We start from the raw sequence: 21,502 nt of genomic DNA on the forward strand, positions 1-21,502 counted from the left end.
GAAGAAACTTTGTCACGTTGAGACAAGATAACTTACTGGAGGTCCTGGAAGGCCTTGTCGTCCGCGAGGTCCTTCATTTCCCTGCCGATTACAAACCAGAATAAAAATCTCAGAGAGATAAAGGTAAAATAAATACTACACATTTTACAACCACAACAAACTTGAATTTAGATTAGATTAGATTCAACTTTATTGTTATTGCTCATGTCACTGGTACAGGGCAACAAAATGCAGTTAGCACCCAACCAGAAGTGTAAATTTATAAATACCTCATTAGTAAGTAAGTATAGAAATAGAATAGAGCTGTAAATGGACAGATATATGTACAAACTACAACAGGCTATGACTATGATACAGTGTGGATATATACAGGGATATAAATGACTATAATATGGCTATTGCAGATTGTACAGATTATAAACCAGTGGTCTCAAACACGAGGCCAAATATGGCTCGCAGGACACCAGTTTGAGTCCCCCGCCTTGATATGAAAGTTTAATGTTAGTGCGGCCGGCGCAAGTTTGATATGGATGCTGTATGGTATCATGTACCCAGAAAAAATTATTACGTTTGATTAATGTTCATGTTAAAGGTTAAATATCTGTTAATAGTTATCCTCCCTATCCGTGTGGAAGTGGTAAGTTTTGGGCTATTTAAGTTTAAAGGAAATAACTTGAAGGCTACCGTTTAGGTCGCTAGCGTGCTAGTTTGCGAGTTAGCATGTGTCTCAAGACCCTGCAGTTGCGCAATATGTTGTAAATAAAAAGAGTATAAATGTGACTATAGTCGTGTTTTGTCATGTCTACAGGGCTTTAATAATGCTTTGTTCATTTTAATCTGAAAAAAATCATTTGTCTACCCACCAACTATATGTGGTTTCTTAAGTTTTTATTATTTGCCGTTTTATTGTTATCATTATTATATTTATTTATTACTGATTGATTGATTTTCTTTATTCTTGATTTGTTTATTTATTTTTCATCTTATTTTGTGTAGAAAAATAAAAAGTAAGATATTTGACAACAGTGGAATGTTTTATCAGAGCTTTTATTGTAGAAAATCGAAACCAAAGCAAAGTTTATTCATTTTTCTGTTTTTAATAAATGCGTTGTTTTTTTTTTTTGGAAAACCTGATGCGGCCCAGTCTCGCCCAGACCCTAGCTCCAGTGGCCCCCAAGTAAATTGAGTTTGAGACCCCTGTTATAAACAGTATGCACAGTATGAATGTGACAAGATATAATAACAGTAATACATACAGCAGTGCAATGAGGTAGTGCAATGCAGTAGTGCAATGAAGTGATTGGGGGGGGGGGCAGGGTTCAACAAGGGGGTGTGAAAGTGGAAGGGGAGGGCAATGGGGGGCAGAGACAGCTTTCAAGTTAAACACATAAAATTCAATGTAAATAAAAATATCTTACCTTTTCTCCTTTAGTTCCTGTTTGACCCATTGGCCCAGGCCGACCCATAAGCCCCTGTGAGTTAAACAGAACAGTGACCACCACAATACCAGGCTACTAGTATTCTACTAGTATTCTTCAGATGGGCTTCTTACCATCTCCCCAGTGCGACCAGTAACTCCAGGGAGTCCAGGAACTCCAGAAGGCCCCTAAAAGGGAGACAGTAGAGATTTTTTATTTGTAGTAAAAAACTAGGACTGTACCGATACCGATAATCCATGAGTGAAATCAGCAGGTACTGATACTAATACCGACTACACACAAGCAGTGTAAATGTTGAAATGTAGTACTGGATATATTATTACAGTAAAGTCTCGTTACATCGATATCGGTTATAACGAAGTACTGCTTATTACGATACTATTTTCATTTCCCGGCAAATTTCTAGTCTTTTATGATATAATTAGTTCTGTTAGTACCATACCCGGTTATTATGATAATCCGGTTACTACGATGCCCTTTTCATCTCCCGCCAGCCAATTTGGTCTGCTTATATCGATACAAAAGCAGCTTAAATCAATCTTTGCTTAAGGATTTCAATACCAAAAAAGAACACGGCAAACGGCTGCTTCCAGTCAACTTTATTTTTCACACTTCCACCACCAGAGCGCAGCACACACACTGATTCCCGCACTTCCTGGTTCACAGGTCATGCTCAACCCGCCCCACATAGCTGGCCAAACACATGCCTGCAACAGAAGAACCAACTGACATAGCATACACACCTATTCCAACGAAGACACAAGCGTACAAATACATGTATTTAATTGTGTTGTATTCAGATATCTTTTTATTCTATACACACGAGAGAAACCACGAACGCAGTTGGTTCTTCTGTTGCAGGCATGTGTTTGGCCAGCTATGTGGGGCGGGTTGAGCATGACCTGTGAACCAGGAAGTGCGGGAATCGGTGTGTGTGCTGTGCTCTGGTGGTGGAAGTGTGAAAAATAAAGTTGACTGGAAGCAGCCGTTCGCCGTGTTCTTTTTTGGTATTGAAAACCTTAAGCAAAGATTGATTTGAGCTGCTCGACATTGTTTTATACTATAGAAGTAGTATTATATATTATAGTATTGTTCTATACTATAGAACAATGCCGAGTGCATTATTGCCCACTTTTAATGCAGTTCGGCGCAGGATCGGATATATCGACAGTCCGGTTATATCGATATTTTTTCAGACTCCCGACAATATCGATATAACGAGACTTTACTGTATATTGTGGGAGGCACTCGTCCGTCAGACTGGACATACTTAATTCATCAATCCAAATATTAAAGTTGTCACGTCTTCTTGCTTTACATGCTTTACAGTATTTTCCAACATTCTGGCAGCGGCAGCCATGTTTTTCTGATAATAAAGCTTTGCTCACATGTAATTCAGTACTCTGGGTCAACAATTAAAAAGGTGCACATTTGGGATGATTCATATAATGTTCACACTGGTATTTTTGTCACTATGCAGTAAAGAACATACTGTATGCACAAAGAAATAATAATAGTGACATATTAGGTGGCGTAACGCACCTAATACGCATAGTGTAGAAGAGCCATAATACCTAAAAATGTCATCCAATACTTCTCTACAAGAGAGGAGAAATATGATCTCAGGGAAGAAGTACATTTGAAACACTTCTATGCTAGGACTACATTATGCTAGCCATAGCATTTCAGTATGTGGAATCAAACTATGGAATGGATTGAGTAAGGAAATCAAACAATGCACAACGATGAGCCAATTCAAGAAACAATACAAGCAGTTGATGTTTGCTAAATACAGTAAACCTCGGATATATCGGATTCAATTGTTCCCACTGGTTTTGTCCGATATAAGCGAAATCCGTTATATGCGTATGCCGGAAAATGTCCGTTTTTACGCATATATCGGATTTATATCCGGTATATGCGTAAATCGGATTTTATCCATTATAAAAAGGCACTTCCTTGACTATGTTTCCAATGTACCTGGACTGGGCAATGAAAAGAGACGTAAGGTAATGAGAATTTAACTTTATTGGACTCTGAGCATAACAAATTGTTAATTAAGCTAGGCCCTGTTACGCCCGTCAGGCCTACGTTATTTCCAATAGTGAGGTTAAGATCTCATTCACTGCTGTGCTAGTATTATTGACGTCACTCACTTTTATATTTGTCCTAAATCTGGAGCCAGGAGAAAGACAATAGCCAGTGACATCAACAAGATTAGCATAACGATGCGGCCATCCGATATATGCCAGGGAAATTTAATGGAAATGCATTGGAACGGGACTGGAGATTTTGTCCGAAATAGGCGAAATCCGTTATAAAAAATCCGATATATGCAATGAATTTTTATTGGAAATGCATTACAGAAAAATCGGTTCTTTTTTATCTGTCCTTTGTGAGCGAATTTCCGATATATCCGAGGTTTACTGTACGAGGATGAAGAGTCTTGAACCAGTCATGATGTGCTATATATATATCAAAAATAAAAAAACATATCATAAAAAAAATCATTAAAAAAAACAAAAAAAAACCTTAAACTGTATTATGGAAAGCAGGAAGTGAACAAATGTAACAGTTAGTGATTGTAAAAGTACCAGATGGAGGGGTAGGATTTAATAAGCTTTGCTTCTTCCTACTCCTTTTGGACATGTGGAACTGGGAACTGATTATGGGATGCACTCAATTGTAATTTGATGCATGTTCAAATGAAATAAAACCATTACCATTACCATTACCAGTACCATTTCTGTTTACTGGGACTAGACCCCAAACCCAGTCAGTGTAGCTCAGTGGTGAAGGTTGACCTATGTAATGCTTCACAGTTCCTCCAGAGAGTGCCTTGTTTTTTTAATTAGCACCCACATTCAAGTCTTTTGATACGTCCCATTAGACTAAAAAGCTTTTACAATAAATCAACATCTTTGAGGAAAAACAACCTCTCCGTGTCAGAAGAACGTCTCTCTGCCAGCTTAGTCCACTTTTTTTTTTTTTTTTTACACTCACCTCATCGCCCTTATCTCCTGTGGGGCCTGAGAAGCCTCGCTCGCCTTTCACTCCCTGTGGGGGGCAGAACCAGTGATGGAAAGTGAATGTTTTTTATGTTGTTGCATGGCATGAAAAGGCCAAAAAAAAGAAAACTAAAGCATGTAAACTTCAAAATGTCTCCCTCTGTTAGACTACACAGCTAGAAATTGCTCCCTGGCATCGATGTGGAACAACACTGTAGCCATAGCAACAAGTTCTGCTGCAAGCCTCCGAGTACAAGTGTTGGTCTACAGTTTAGCTACAAGACACATTTGGTTGCTAAAACCATAAAAAACATGGACACGTGTTGTAATCTCCTTCCAACCTTTGGGCCTTCTTTACCAGGATTCCCCATTGGACCTCGAACACCAGGATCTCCCTGTTTCAACAAACACAGGTGAATGAATGAGGTGAGAGCATTTTTTTGGATTAGACTTGGAACTTAGGCTTAGAATTAGTTGAAAACATGTGGCATAAAATTAGCATAAAATGAATAAATCAGTTCATATTGGTGTTATTTTTCTGCTGACAATGATGCTGGCTTCTGAATGATGATGTTTGTAAATATACTACGTGCAATGATTGTAAAGCACTATAATAATAAGATAATAATAATAATAATAAGTGACAAGAGACATGTTGAATGAGGCCACATTATAATTTCTCTGAGTCCAGAGTTTCATACAGTATTTCGCATGGTTTTACACAGATGTTTGTGCCGCATAGAAATGTGCAGCTTTCTAAATTTTATCTTTACCAGCATTGGATTCCTTTGTAAATTGTACAGACGATAAACTATTACGTCTCAACTGTCTTAATTGTTGATTGTAGATGTTGATTATTATTATATTTTAAAATAAATATGCCGCTTTTTCTAGAACTTGTATTGCATATTACAGTATCTGTCCTATTTTGCATGAACAATGTTTGTGAAATGCAAAATAAGCATAATGTGTTAATTCATGACTCAACATTAGTTTGAGGGAATAGCCAATATGGGTATACTCGTAATAAAGTACTACGCATATATTTTTATAGGTTATTTTAACCCAAACAAACATAATAAACTTGTTTTGACAGAACATTAATAAAATGTTGGTGATGTATTTCAGTGTACCCCCACCTCCACTACTATTACAGATACTTTGATAAAAAGAAAAAAGTGAGCTATTTGTGATTTCTTTATGACTGGCAATTGTACTTTATCAAGAAAGCAGATATCCGCTCAGTCGGCCATTGACTTTCTGGTATTTTGTGGTCCTTTGTCATTCAATAAAGACATAACGTCTGAATTGAATCGCTATAAAAACACTACGAGTTGAAGCAAATATTCTTTGACCTTTTGGCCATCTACTCGAAATCAGCTGGCGAGCCACCGGTTAGCGACGCCTGCTTTATAGCTTTAATGCATAGTGACACGGTAAGCTCACGGAAGATGTGTTTACAGCATCTCACTAATGAGTCACAAGTACCTTTTCTCCCACCATGCCATCATGTCCCGGCGCTCCAGGGGAGCCCTTCTCTCCCTTCTGCCCAGTCAACCCGGAGACTCTCATCTGGCAAACACTGCAGGCGTTCTGGTGGGCCGGTCGATGGAGGAGGCAAACGTGGCAACACAGATAAGATATCATCAAGTCAGAAGCCAAGAGCTGGATTTTCACCCTTTATTATGTCACATCCCCCGAGTGGAAGACAAGACCCCGGCTGACACAAAGTGTTCTCTAAATGTCTGCAGAGCAGAAATAATGTGGACCAACCAACAGCGTCTCTCATCGAGGTGAGTGGTGAACTTTGTCAAACTCATTGCCTGTGACATTTAGGTGAGAATTTTAAATATCACCCTCCCTAAACCAGTGTAGGGAGAAGCACTGTGCCTTGCCGCAGAGTGTTGCATACTGCGTCGCTGGGAGTGGCACTGCATTACACTTTAAGATGCAAATTGAAAAGAAATCACCACGTTGGAGATACAGAGAAACCTCAGATAGTGTCTGCCCCGGTTAACATGTTTTTCAGTGCTATGTCCTCTGTCTATGATGTCATCAGTGAGTGACTCTAAAAACAGGTTTTTATTTGGGCTGTCAAATGATTAAACGTTTTAATCTGATTAATCACATAAACATAATTAATTGGGATTAATTATTATTAGCAACTACATCAGCTGTCCCCTGTCTACGATGTCATCAGTGAGTGATTCTAAAAACAAGTTTTTATTTGGGCTGTCAAATGATTAAACGTTTTAATCTGATTAATGACATAAAAGTAATTAATTAGGATTAATTATTATTAGCAACTATGTCAGCTGCCCCCTGTCTATGATGTCATCAGTGAGTGACTCTAAAAACAGGTTTTTGTTTGGGCTGTCAAATGATTAAACATTTTAATCTGATTAATCACATAAAAGTAATTAATTGGGATTAATTATTATTAGCAACTATGTCAGCTGTCCCCTGTCTATGATGTCATCAGTGAGTGACTCTAAAAACAAGTTTTTATTTGGGCTGACAAATGATTAAACGTTTTAATCTGATTAATCACATAAACATAATTAATTAGGATTAATTATTATTAGCAACTACGTCAGCTGTCCCCTGTCTATGATGTCATCAGTGAGTGATTCTAAAAACAAGTTTTTATTTGGGCTGTCAAATGATTAAACGTTTTAATCTGATTAATCACATAAAAATAAGCAACTGTGATTAATTATCATTAGCAACTATGTCAGCTATGTCCCCTGTCTATGATGTCATCAGTGAGTGACTCTAAAAACAAGTTTTTATTTGGGCTGTCAAATGATTAAACATTTTAATCTGATTAATCACATAAAAACAATTAACTGTGATTAATTATCATTAGCAACTACGTCAGCTATGTCCCCTGTCTATGATGTCATCAGTGAGTGACTCTAAAAACACGTTTTTATTTGGGCTGTCAAATGATTAAACATTTTAATCTGATTAATCACATAAAAAATAATTAATTGTGATTAATTATCATTAGCAGCTATGTCAGCTATGTCCCCTGTCTATGATGTCATCAGTGATGGACTCTCTTGGGCTGGCAAATGATTAAAAATGTTAATGAGATTATCAGTTTTAAATTAATGAATTAAAAAATGTAAGCAGAAAGAAAATAAATCAGGGGTGTGTTTGTATATCTGCAACAGGTTTATGATTGGAATTCTGATAATCTTTCTTTCTAAAGAACGTCTGAATGTTTACATTTACAGACTTCAACATGCCTGAAAAGGAGTAGGAAGAAGTACATGATTTAATCCTACCCTGTCTACTATTTTATTCACAGCACAGCTTAATATGCAAATAAGAGTTAAAAAAACAACATACCATTCGCTTGTTATGTTACAGATAGGGATAAAAATAAGATTAAAATGAATAAAAGTGGAATTTGGAATGGTATATCCAACTGCTACCAGTGAACACAGCCTGGAAGCAGGGAGAGATATTTCTATATGTATGCCGGTCATCCTGATGGAGGCACTCAAGCGCTTTTACTTCCTCGAGTTCTCCAAGCCATACATTCATAGACGAGCAACACTATGAGCTGGTCACATATAAATGATCAACATTTGTATGTATTAGGTCTTTATTTAGTGAAGGTGTCATTCTCATTCATTAAGATGAAAACATACCTTAAGCAAAGCCCCCATATCGCCAACCATTGGCAGTGCAGTCTGTAAAAAGAAAAAACAAACCATGAATCATAGGAACCATCAGGCTAGTTATTTATATTCATATGTTTATTTGGTGCTGTAAACGTTGGTTAATAACGCCATCCTTTATGCCCGGGAGGAGAGCGTTTCAGCTTTAGTGGTTCAATCTCCAAGACCGGAGGACACGCTTAAACAATTTTGTTGCAAGACGACAATCCTCACATCGTCATATCTTAAAGTCGTAAAACTTGTTTCATTTCATGCCCATCTTTTACAAACATGAATTAGTCTCTAATATGTTTTGTGGGTGTCTGTATGACATAAATGCACATTTAAAGGGCACAATTTACTTGGCTTGATTAGTTAATTCATTGTGAATTTACTGAAAATAACTATAGGTAAAGAACAGCAAAAATATGGGCCCCAAACATGAGCTGAATTAATGAATTTAACTTCACTAAGCCGCACGATTTTCTTACTTACTGGTTCACCTGGAGGTCCAGCAGGGCCTGGGGGACCCGGTCTGCCAGGGGGGCCCTTTAAAGTGAGACAAAAAAGAAGCTAACAGTCCTCCTGGGAATGGAATTAGCAGACATACAACACTCCAATTGCACTTGCACATCTATCACAGCTGGTGGCAATGTGGGACACAGTGGAACCTTGGTTAGGACGTTAACCTGGTCCAGAAGGTCCAACTCAAACTGAAATGTACTCTACTCAAAGTCACTCATCAGTAACCTTGGTTAGCAACATTAACCTGGTTCAGAAGGTCCAACTCAAACTCAAATGTACTCTACCCAAAGTCACTCATCAGTAACCTTGGTTAGCAACATTAACCTGTTCCAGAAGATCCAACTCAAACTCAAATGTACTCTACCCAAAAGTCACCCATCAGAAAAGATGACTCAAATGACTCAAAACAAATCACAATTCCAACATTGTGGTTTTTCAAATATGTATTCATTAATAACTGATGTTAGTCCAACAATATTGAACTTATATGTAGTATTCTGGCCATCAAGCCTCAGTTATATTACATTGATGAGACATGATATTATATTGCATTACCTTTTCACTGCATGGAGTAAAACAAGTTCTCCCATTCTGTGTGGAAGTGGTAAGTTTTGGGCTTCTTACTTTGTCCTTCTTTCCCACTCCATTTGAACACTTTAAATTTAGAACGATTCTAACAAAAGTCACCCATCAGTAACCTTGGTTAGCGACATTAACCTGTTCCAGAAGGTCCAACTCAAACTGAAATGTACTCTACCCAAAAGTCACCCATCAGAAAAGATGACTCAAATGACTCAAAACAAATTGCTGTCCTCATCACAATTCCAACATTGTGTTTTTTCAAATATGTACTCATTAATAACTGATGTTAGTCCAACAATATTGAAGTTATATGTAGTATTCTGGTCATCAAGCCTCAGTAGTATTACATTGACGAGACATGATATTATATTGCATTACCTTTTCACTGCATGGAGTAAAACAATTTCTCCCATTCTGTGTGGAAGTGGTAAGTTTTGGGCTTCTTACTTTGACCTTCTTTCCCACTCCATCTGGACACTTTAAAGTTAGAACGAGGCTAACGAGTTAGCTAAGTAGGTTGCTATATTCCTTCTCTTATGTTGTGCAATGGGGACTTATTATTCAGCTGTGATCCGTAAGAAAAGTAGAGGTTCCTTAGCAAAGAGCTACAGAGTCAACTGATGATGTATCATGGAGGAGTGACGGAGCTGGGGGAGACTGACTTTGGGTCTCCATGCAAACACGCTGATGCAATATGTGATAAAAATGCATAACACAATTTGACTCACGTAGTGTATTCATAACAAAACAAGAAGTGCACCATATTGTATGCTAACAAGGACATGTATACATACATTGGTACAACGATGAGCCAATTCAAGAAACAATACAAGTAGTTGATGTTTGCTGTCATGATGTGTTATATATACGTATGTCATTGGATGCTCACTTCGGTACGAGGTGCATTATTTAAAAAAATAATAATAAAACCTTAAACTGTATTATGGAAAGCAGGAAGTGAACAAATGTAACAGTTAGTGATTGTAAAAGTACCAGATGGAGGGGTAGGATTTAATAAGCTTTGCTTCTTCCTACTCCTTTTGGACATGTGGAACTGGGAACTGATTATGGGATGCACTCAATTGGAATCTGATGCATGTTCAAATGAAATAAAACCATTACCATTACCATTACCATTACCATTACATACTGTTACATAGGGCTAGCTAATCAGGGCATACAGTAACCGAGGTTCCACTGCACCATGCTTTTGACAGTCATTTCCAATACGTTGGCTTTTATCTGCTCATGTGGGAGGGAACAACTCACCTCTCTTCCTGGGGCTCCAGGAGGCCCAGAATAACCCTGTGATCCACGAGGACCCTGCAAAATACCCAGAAGCCTTCAAAACTTTGCAAACTACAAAGAAATTGTAAAAATATACAACAATTATGATACAAGCTGAATAAGAACAATCTGCAAACCTCAAACCCTGCCTTTCCTGGAGGTCCCATGGGTCCCTGAGAACACATCACATATCTTGTTAACCCCGCCGGCCCTCCAGCACCCAGCATCCAATAAAGCCATTTGTTGGATACCTTATGGTCTTATTGAGTCTGTCTCCAACACTCCTTAGTTTTAAAAAATGCACTCACTTGCAATCAGGTCTATGAGGTCTATGAGTCTATGAGTCTATGAAAAGTGACGTTTGGAAGATATATGATGGGTGCGATGGGTGCGATGGGTGACACGGTAGTAGTGCCTTGCGGTAATGAATGCAATTTTCAAGGGACTTTACTGTTTCACTGGAGTAGATGTGAAATCCAAGGTAACAATTAAAGTCAATCTTGAATGTGTCATCATACTCACAGGCATGCCTGTGATGCTCTCTCCAGGCTCGCCTTTTTCACCGTGCTCTCCAGGCAGTCCTGGGACGCCTCGCTCCCCCTGACAAAGAACAAGGCAGCAGTCAGACAACTCAATCTGAAGCTCCTGGAGAGCTGCTACACTGCATGATCATTAAGTATTTAGCATCGGGCTCGAATTGATTTTTTTTTCTTTTATGTTTTGCCTTTTGCCGCTTCGAGAGGAGGAAGCACAAGTATCTTCAAGGCCAGTGGCGTGCACATGTTCATTATCCACTTCATTTGTGCTCGTGCTGAGTGGCACACAATATGCAAATTGATTTTTCTTGCTTTCTTTCTGTAACAATGCAATGGGAAACTTGAGTACAATTATTTATTTTTACTTCTGTATGACAAAGCCCCTCAAACACCTCAAAATTCAGATTGAAAGAATGCTTCAATACCCATGTGACATTACAGTAAATATAGTCAAGCTTTTGAAACATGTTTACGCTGTACAATGTTCATATTATTATTATTTATTATTATATGGGAGCCAGGCAACGACATCCATCCAACCATCCATCCATCCATCCAACCATCCATCCATCCATCCATGCATCCATCCATCCATCCATCCATTCATCCAATCATCCATCCAATCATCCATCCATCCACACATCCATCCACACATCCATCCATCCACACAACCATCCATCCATCCAACCATCCATCCAACCATCCATCCATCCATCCATCCATCCATCCATCTATCCAACCATCCATCCAACCACCCATCCATCCAACCATCCAACCACCCATCCATCCAATCATCCATCCATCCACACATCCATCCATCCACACAACCATCCATCCATTCATCCAACCATCCAAACATCCATCCATTCATCCAACCATCATCCATCCAACCATCCATCCATCAATCCATCTATCTATCCAACCATCCATCCATCCATCCATCTATCCAACCATCCATCCAACCACCCATCCATCCACCCATCCATCCAACCATCCATCCATCAATCCATCCATCCATCTATCCAACCATCCATACATCCATCTATCCAACCATCCATCCAACCACCCATCCATCCAACCACCCACCCACCCATCCAACCAACCATCCATCCATCCAACCAACCAACCATCCATCCATCAATCCATCCATCCATTTATCCAACCATCCATCCATCCATCCATCCATCCATCCAACCAACCAACCATCCACCAATCCATCCATCTATCCAACCATCCATCCATCCATCCATCCATCCATCCATCCATCCAGCTATCCAACCATCCATCCAACCACCCATCCATCCAACCATCCAACCACCCATCCATCCATCCATCCAACCATCCATCCATCCATCCATCCATCCATCCATCCAACCATCCATCCATCCAACCATCCATCCATCCATCCATCCATCCATCCATCCAACCATCCATCCAACCATCCATCCATCCATTCATCCATCCATCCATCCATCCATCCATCCATCCATCCATCCAACCATCCATCCATCCATCCATCCAACCATCCATCCATCCATCCATCCAACCATCCATCCATCCATCCATCCATCCATCCATCCATCCATCCATCCATCCATCCATCCATCCATCCATCCATCCATCCATCCATCCAGTACATTTGAGTTATGATGCCAATGTTAAGGTCATGAAGTATTAGATCATTTTTACTGAAAAGAAAAATGGCTTCATACCTTGGGGCCACGAGAACCTCTGGACAAAGAGAGTCCATCGCCCTGCAGAAGGAGAAAATCAGCAAAGGTTTATAACCGTACAATGAGCAACATTCAACAGTGTGAAAAGCTGCTCAGACTGTTTGCAAAGCGTGGGTGCTCAGAAAAAGACAGCAACGGTGATCTCCATGGTCTCCCATGATGCACTTGTACAGTACAAGGTGTATCAAAAAAGCAGACCCTCCAAAGGTTACATATTTTCCATGCGTTGGGATGGACATCATCCTTCAGTCCTTACCGCCATTTATTGTAGAATTCATTTTATTGTAACTATAAAACATATAACTTTAGTTCTAGTGCTTGATTACCTGTGATAGTAAAACTATTAATTGTTCTAGTAATTGTTCAAGGTTGCTCGTTGGGCACACAACAGTCAGAATGAATGGGAGCACTAACCATAGTGTCAGTGTCAGATAAAGATAAGAGAAGAGATAATAAAAGTTAATACACAAAGGGTAATACTACATGGAAGGACTAAAACAAAAATTAAAGACATAATATTAATAACTTTTTAGTCTAGCAAAGCATGCTGGGAAGCGGCATGTGTCTGTTCAAACTTGATATTTCAGTAGAATAGGAGAAGAATTGAAGTACAGTAAACCTCGGATATATCCGACTCGGATATATCGGAAATTCGCTCACAACGGACAGATAAAAAAGAACCGATTTTTCTGTAATGCATTTCCAATAAAAATTCATTGCATATATCGGATTTTTTATAACGGATTTCGCCTATTTCGGACAAAATCTCCAGTCCCGTTCCAATGCATTTCCATGAAATTTCCCTGGCATATATCGGATGGCCGCATCGTGGCGCTCCGATTCGCCGAATCGTGACAGGCCGCTATACGACGTCATTTGCAGCGTTTGCAGCGTTGCCTGCGCGTCCAGGTACATTGGAAACATAGTCAAGGAAGTGCCTTTTTATAACGGATAAAATCCCATTTACGCATATACCGGATATAAAATTTCGCTTATATCGGATAAAACCAGTGGGAACAATTGAATCCGATATATCCGAGGTTTACTGTAATTGCTTTATTTTATATGATTAAATCTATGACAATAATACATTTTATTTTTATAGCGCTTTTCAAAATACTCAAATACACTTTACAGAAGAATGGAGTTGAATAAAAGCAAGTAAACAAAGTAAAAGATACTTTAAAATACAACATACATTCGTTAATACACAGTTAAAACATGAGTAAAAGCGGGACGGGGTACAGCAGTCAGGTATAAATAAATCTAATATTAATACATAATCTAATAAAACCGGTAAACATTGTATCCTGATTTGTTTTATAAAATAAAATAAAGTCCCTTTTTCAGGGTTTCAATCATACAACAGAGTGAAGGAATACAGCCCCCCTCATTTCAACCACCCATTGAGTTCTTTTTACTGCTTTTATTGTCATCTTAGATAACAAAGACCATAAAATGTGACAGGAAAAAAAAATCTATTTCCTGTCACGGACGCTTACCAGCAGCAATGACATTCATGAAAGCACCTTAGTACCAAAGATGTCAACTTCCTTTGCACACATAGCACGTTAGCAGCCACATAGAAAGTCTAAACCAGGGGTGGGCAAACTCCGGCCCGGGGGCCACATCCGGCCCGCCAAGTGTTTGAATACGGCCCGCCCAATCTATCAAAAGTATTTAATTTAAACTCAACATACAACCTGGCATCATGGCCTGAGCCAACCTTTTGATGGTTGTATCAATTTCGTTGTTTGACATGGTCTGTTGTTTACAAAGTGCTCATGAAAAAAGAGACACAAGCACATAATAATAATAAAAATTAAAATAATAATTATTATATTATTATTATAACTATTATGATTATTATATTTATGCTAATTATTATATTAATTATATATAATAATATTGTTATATTTGCATATTTTACATAATAATAATATAATAATTATTTATTTAATTTTATTTTAATTATTATAATATTTTATTATTTTTAAAATATTTAAATATAAATATAAAATAATAAATAATAATAGCAGATTGCATGACAATTTTACAGATACAATAATACCAGGTGGACTGTTACGTGTAAAATATATAGTCTGCCCCCCCCCCGGAAATTTTGTTATATCAATGCGGCCCGCGAGTCAAAAAGTTTGCCCACCCCTGCTCTAAACACTTCATCTTGCTCTAATTTTCTCATCGTCTGCTAGCTGAGCTGGTTGACTTTGACCCTTTCGCCAAAACAAACAAGATGGTTCAAAACCGTGGAGCATGTAAATGCATCGCCTATTTGATGGACGCTATAATGAACATATATATATGCATATTCACGTCCATTAAATGCAGTGCTTCAATGGCTTTAATCTTCAAAATGGGCGCAGAGATAATTACCCAGGCTGAGGTTATTCAATGTTTGATTACTTAATGGTGTTGCATCATCAAAACAGCATCGTTGCTGCATGTAGCTGAAGGGGCTCATTTCTAATGCTGGATCATGTGATCTTGATTAAGCCATCTTCTATGATCTGTTTCAAATGCACTTTTGAATATGCATATTTGCAACAGCCATAAAAAAAGAATGAAATCACACACCGCATAACCGGGCTCTCCAGGCTCGCCCTTGGGTCCTGGCAGTCCCGTCATTGCTCCCGAGTCCCCCTACAGAAAGAAGAAATGGTCATAAGTCAACAGTGCAGTAGATCCTGTTTTGTCTTTAGTTCCACCCGTTGACTCCTGTTAGAGTGACCTGTGTTGTGTACCTGGTGGCTAATAGTACTACAGTAAACCTCGGATATATCAGACTCGGATATATCGGAAATTCGCTCACAACGGACAGATAAAAAAGAACCAATTTTTCTGTAATGCATTTCCAATAAAAATTCATTGCATATATCGGATTTTTTATAACAGATTTCGCCTATTTCGGACAAAATCTCCAGTCCCGTTCCAATGCATTTCCATGAAATTTCCCTGGCATATATCGGATGGCCGCATCGTGGCGCTCCAATTCGCCGAATCGTGACAGGCCGCTATACGACGTCATTTGCAGCGTTTGCAGCGTTGCCTGCGCGTCCAGGTACATTGGAAACATAGTCAAGGAAGTGCCTTTTTATAACGGATAAAATCCCATTTACGCATATACCGGATATAAATCCGATATATGCGTAAAACGGACATTTTCCGGTATACGCATATAACGGATTTCGCTTATATCGGACAAAACCAGTGGGAACAATTGAATCCGATATATCCGAGGTTTACTGTAGTACTAATTAAGGTGGTATTTATCACAGCTACGTCGACAGCTAGTTGCCGGTTTGTTAGTTTTTGTACGTGTGACATTCATGTGTTGTGGGAATTCCCGAACTTTCCCTACACACGACACTGCCTGTTGCTGCCTTTTGTGATCCCCCCCCCCCCCCCCCCCCCCCTCCAATGTAAAACTAAAGACTTCATACACTGCTGGTTAAAAATGTAAGACCAGTTGATGATTTGCAATTTACATTTTGCACTGTTCAATCTTGAGGAGGCAAAATGCAAAAAGAAACGGGAGTGTAAAAAAAAAAGATGAATAGATTATATGAATGGGGTAGTTGAAAAGTTCAATCGCTACTTGGTAAATGTTGGTCCAAAACTAGAAGAAGAGAGTCCATAATTCTACACAAAGCAGTAAAGGAAGGAAACTACGTATAGATGGGAATCCCAATTCTATGTTCCTCACAAAATACAAAATGGAAACAATAAAAAAGGTCCTAGAACCACAGAACAGCTAAAGTAGTTCAAATTATGAAATGATCAAGAAGCTGTTCAATAATAGGTTGGACAAAGTTATTTATAAGAGCTAAGATTTACATGCAACATTTCAACGCTACAGACCATAGAAAGTGTGTAGATTTTACAGTAGTATTTATGGATCTGACAAAAGCCTCGATACAATTAATCACAATGTCCTAATTACAAAACTAGAAAGGAAATGAATCAGAGGGTTAGTTTTGAATTGGGTCAAAAGCTTCCTAGCTAACAGAAAGCAATATGTAAAGCTAGGAGAATACAAGGATGAAATCAGGGATCAATACTAGGATCACAACTGATCAACTTGTATATTTATGACATCTGTAAAGTGACGAAATACTGCAAGCTAATATTATTTGCACTACTGCTTTTTGTTAAAAGCACACCAGAGCTAATTAAAAATAAGACATGAAATGACTATACTAGGTTGCACGGTGGTCGAGTGGTTAGCGTGCAGACCTTACAGTTAGGAGACCAGGGTTCAATTCCACCCTCGGCCATATCTGTGTGGAGTTTGCATGTTCTCCCCGTGCATGCGTGGGTTTTCTCCGGGTACTCCGGTTTCCTCCCACATTCCAAAAACATGCTAGGTTAATTGGACACTCCAAATTGTCCATAGGTATGAATGTGAGTGTGAATGGTTGTTTGTCTATATGTGCCCTGTGATTGGCTGGCCACCAGTCCAGGGTGTACCCCGCCTCTTGCCTGAAGTCTGCTGGGATAGGCTCCAGCGTGAGGAAAAAGCGGTAGAAAATGAATGAATGTATTTCCATTATTATTTTTAAGTCACAGGAAAATAGTGCATTGTGGATTTTAGTCAGAAATGTAATCCACTTCCGTGTTTGTTCTTAAACTCAGTTACTATGGTACCCGTCATTGGATGACGTACTTTGGTACGAGGTGCATTATTAAAAAAAACAAAAAAAACCTTAAACTGTATTATGGAAAGCAGGAAGTGAACAAATGTAAGAGTTACTGATTGTAAAAGTATCGGTCAAAAGTCAAAAGTCAAAAGTCCGGTTTCCTCCCACATTCCAAAAACATGCTAGGTTAATTAGCCACTCCAAATTGTCCATAGGTATGAATGTGAGTGTGAATGGTTGTTTGTCTATATGTGCCCTGGCGATTATTGGCTGGCGACCAGTCCAGGGTGTACCCCGCCTCTCGCCCAAAGACAGCTGGGATAGGCTCCAGCACCCCCGCGACCCTCGTGAGGAAAAAGCGGTAGAAAATGAATGAATGAATGAATGACTATACTCGGTTGCACGGTGTTCGAGTGGTTAGCGTGCAGACCTTACAGTTAGGAGACCAGGGTTCAATTCCACCCTCGGCCATATCTGTGTGAAGTTTGCATGTTCTCCCCGTGCATGTTTCGGTTGCATGTGCCGGTTTTCTCCGGGTACTCCGGTTTCCTCCCACATTCCAAAAACATGCTAGGTTAATTAGCCACTCCAAATTGTCCATAGGTATGAATGTGAGTGTGAATGGTTGTTTGTCTATATGTGCCCTGTGATTGGCTGGCCACCAGTCCAGGGTGTACCCCGCCTCTTGCCCGAAGACAGCTGGGATAGGCTCCAGCACCCCCGTGACCCTCGTGAGGAAAAAGCGGTAGAAAATGAATGACTATACTATACTTGAACCTCAACAAAACTAAAGTCATGCTATTTGGTGACAGCAGAAAGGAAATACCTCCCGATGATGTTGACGTCTGGAGGCGTCTGATAGCTTTTTGTTGTGTGAACCCATTTTTTTCAGGCTTCTATTTGGCCAAAGTGCAATTTTGTGGTTCCAAAATGTGATTTCCCCAACACCGCGAGGAGACCGTATCCTTATTGTGATCATTTAGCACATCCGTGTTTGTCCTTGGTTACTCCTAAAATCCTTACAATGCCATCAAATGTCACCCTTTGTTTGAAAGTGACTGCCTTCCCTGACATAAACAAATGTTTTTGTTTCCTGGCTGGCAAAACGTAACTCAATCCTTTCATGGATATAACCTGAAATCTCTGTGATGTTGACAACTTCCTTTCTTTTCCATGCAAATCAAAATGACAGGTGACAGATGGAAGGAGGCAAAGAAAGACAGGGAGACATAACAAAAGTAGACGTGTTTACAGTGTGACAGAGCGACACAGCAAGGAACATGTGACATATCCAAATCATCATCAATCTCTTTCATTTGTTCATTTGAGGCACATGGTGACATATTTAAGGAGGAAGTATCATCAGTACGTTCTCTGGGTAAATCTTGGACGTGTGTTTAGGCGACATATCATGTTGGAAAACCCAACCAACGGGAGGCGATCACGCTCTGCCGCACAATTAACCACAGTTCCCCAGTGTCAGCAGTACTCATGCATGCCCAGACCGTGACACCGCCACCACACTTTGACTGTAAACAAGACGCTAACCTCGATGCCGCAAACGTCTGTGAACACGACATGGGTCCTGACTGTGACACAATGTTGATGACTTTGGACTTGACTTGACTCAGGAACCGAATTGGACTTTAGCCCCAATACTTGAAATATTCAGTTATTGATTTTATTGATCTTTCGATATACAGTCATATGCCGGAAGAGATCTGCCTCATTGAATGCATCTATGAACATCCAATCAGGTTTATGGTAATGGTAATGGTAATGGTAATGGTAATGGTTTAATTTCATTTGAACATGCATCAGATTCCAATTGAGTGCATCCCATAATCAGTTCCCAGTTCCACATGTCCAAAAGGAGTAGGAAGAAGCAAAGCTTATTAAATCCTACCCCTCCATCTGGTACTTTTACAATCACTAACTGTTACATTTGTTCACTTCCTGCTTTCCATAATACAGTTTAAGTTTTTTTTTTTTTTTTTTTTAATAATGCACCTCGTACCGAAGTACGAGGTGATATGACCATACAATGACATAATGGGTACCATAGTAACTGGGTTTAAGAACAAACACGGAAGTGGATTACATTTCTGACTAAATCCACAATGCACAATTTTCCCGTGACTTAGAAAATAATAATGGAAATGCATTCATTCATTTTCTACCGCTTTTTCCTCACGCTGGAGCCTATCCCAGCAGACTTCAGGCAAGAGCCCTGGACTGGTGGCCAGCCAATCACAGGGCACATATAGACAAACAACCATTCACACTCACATTCATACCTATGGATAATTTGGAGTGGCCAATTAAGCTAGCATGTTTTTGGAATGTGGGAGGAAACCGGAGTACCCGGAGAAAACCCACGCATGCACAGGGAGAACATGCAAACTCCACACAGAGATGCCCGAGGGTGGAATTGAACCCTGGTCTCCTAGCTGTGAGGTCTGCGCGCTAACCACTCGACCTCCGTGCCGCTAATGGAAATGCATTCATTGTCAAATTGAGTAGATTATTACATGATTAAAATGACATTTTAATCAGTGCTCATGACTTGTAAGGACTTGATGTCAAGCCTTTGACTTGGGATTTGACTCGACTTGAGATGAAAGACTCGAGACTCTGGTTGGGACCTCTTGAGATAATATATTGTATTAAAAATGGTTGCCTTGTGAATTTCCTACCAAATTCTTGCACATGGAAGTAAATATTCAGATTTTTTACATTACAATTTAACACCCATTCCCATTTGGTGCTGCATTAATATTCAGTTGGGCTATGTTTCATCTACGTACTCAGAGCAGGCTTGCATTTTTGTATCAGTAAGAAAGAAGGGAAATATTTCAGTGACTTATAACGAGGGTTCACTTTTGGGTCACACGCTGCTTTGTTGAAGTGGGAACAAACTGTAAGATGCAGAGACTGTGCAGGCTAACAAAGACATATTTTGTTTATCTCTTTGTATATACACTAAACATCAACTATGCACCGCAAGCCTCATAATTGAATGGCTTTATGCATATTAGCTTTGTATTCAAATCTAATCTGGAAATGAATGTTTGTTTTTGTTGTGGCATATGAATACATATTCACACTTGTCCCTGGAACGAGAGTTTGTATTAGCGGAGGCGACAAAAGGAGGGCGCTCAATCTGCAAGGATGTCGGAAGCTTAAGCACTTGAAATTAGATTTACTTCTCCGCGCCAGAGTTTGACAGAATGACTCTATAGCGAGGGGGGGGGGGGGGGGTGCATGTAAAGCGTCATTTATTTTGACAAGTGACACACCTCATCAAACACGCATGTCAAAGTGCGCACGCTGCTGCACTTTTGAAAGAAGTCCTGCTGCAAGAGGGCTTTTGTGTAAAGTAGCTGGGGTAGTCGGGCGGGCATCAAAAGCTGCGCCGTGATTGAAGATGGCGTGAATGACATGCAAGGTGAGTCATCAGGCAGGTGTCTTGTATGTTCAACCTCTGATGAAACATCACAGCCTCATGGGTTTTTATTTTTTATTTTTTTTCTTAGAGGTGAGAACTTGGAAGTTTGCCTACCTTTTCTCCTTTTAGGCCATTTCTTCCAGGCTCCCCTGGCGATCCCTGTAAACATTGGCGGGGAAAAAAAAGAAGGCATCTATCAGCAGGCCTTCATCTTCTCACACACACCCTCCTCCTCCTCACTGCCTCAGCAGACTGCCGAATTTCAACATCATTTCCTTTTGATGGCTTTTTACAAAATGTCTTTTTTTTCCGTCATTGCTTTTGAAGAAAGGCAGATGTTCATCAGATGTTCATTATCAAAGCAGGTGCCGCAAACATATTCTCTGTCTCTGTTTAGTTGGTTTTTTTTTGGCAAAAAAAAAACAGATTTCGCTATTTCTGCTAATTACTTCTCACCTTTGCTGACTGACTGTGTAAGAAAAAAGTGTGGACTCGTCTTTGTGATACTCTGCTAATCAGTTGATCTCAGGCTCAGTCTGGCAGGCTCAAGTCGGAGGCGGAGGATAAGCCAAGGTGACAGATAAGGCGACACGGCTTGACAAGAAGTCTGCTACA

The 21,502-nt window shown here is 39.5% G+C and overlaps 1 protein-coding gene across 1 annotated transcript in view; it reads right to left on the minus strand.

Annotated features, from left to right (window-relative positions):
• Nucleotides 1-21,502, minus strand: part of LOC131107773 (collagen alpha-1(XIX) chain-like) — a 97,514-nt gene that overhangs the window by 42,113 nt on the left and 33,899 nt on the right. Inside the window, exons 10-23 of the mRNA XM_058058068.1 lie at nt 21,002-21,046; nt 15,377-15,442; nt 12,761-12,802; nt 11,035-11,112; nt 10,650-10,685; nt 10,495-10,548; nt 8,614-8,667; nt 8,110-8,151; nt 5,936-6,040; nt 4,789-4,842; nt 4,443-4,496; nt 1,553-1,606; nt 1,419-1,472; nt 37-81 (exon numbers count right to left, since the gene is read on the minus strand). Of these exons, the coding sequence (XP_057914051.1) occupies nt 37-81; nt 1,419-1,472; nt 1,553-1,606; nt 4,443-4,496; nt 4,789-4,842; nt 5,936-6,040; nt 8,110-8,151; nt 8,614-8,667; nt 10,495-10,548; nt 10,650-10,685; nt 11,035-11,112; nt 12,761-12,802; nt 15,377-15,442; nt 21,002-21,046 (783 nt within the window). The remainder of the gene's footprint in view (nt 1-36; nt 82-1,418; nt 1,473-1,552; nt 1,607-4,442; nt 4,497-4,788; nt 4,843-5,935; nt 6,041-8,109; nt 8,152-8,613; nt 8,668-10,494; nt 10,549-10,649; nt 10,686-11,034; nt 11,113-12,760; nt 12,803-15,376; nt 15,443-21,001; nt 21,047-21,502) is intronic.

The sequence above is a fragment of the Doryrhamphus excisus genome, chromosome 20 (genome assembly GCF_030265055.1).
Source record: "Doryrhamphus excisus isolate RoL2022-K1 chromosome 20, RoL_Dexc_1.0, whole genome shotgun sequence".
NCBI classification, from domain to species: Eukaryota; Metazoa; Chordata; class Actinopteri; order Syngnathiformes; family Syngnathidae; genus Doryrhamphus; species Doryrhamphus excisus.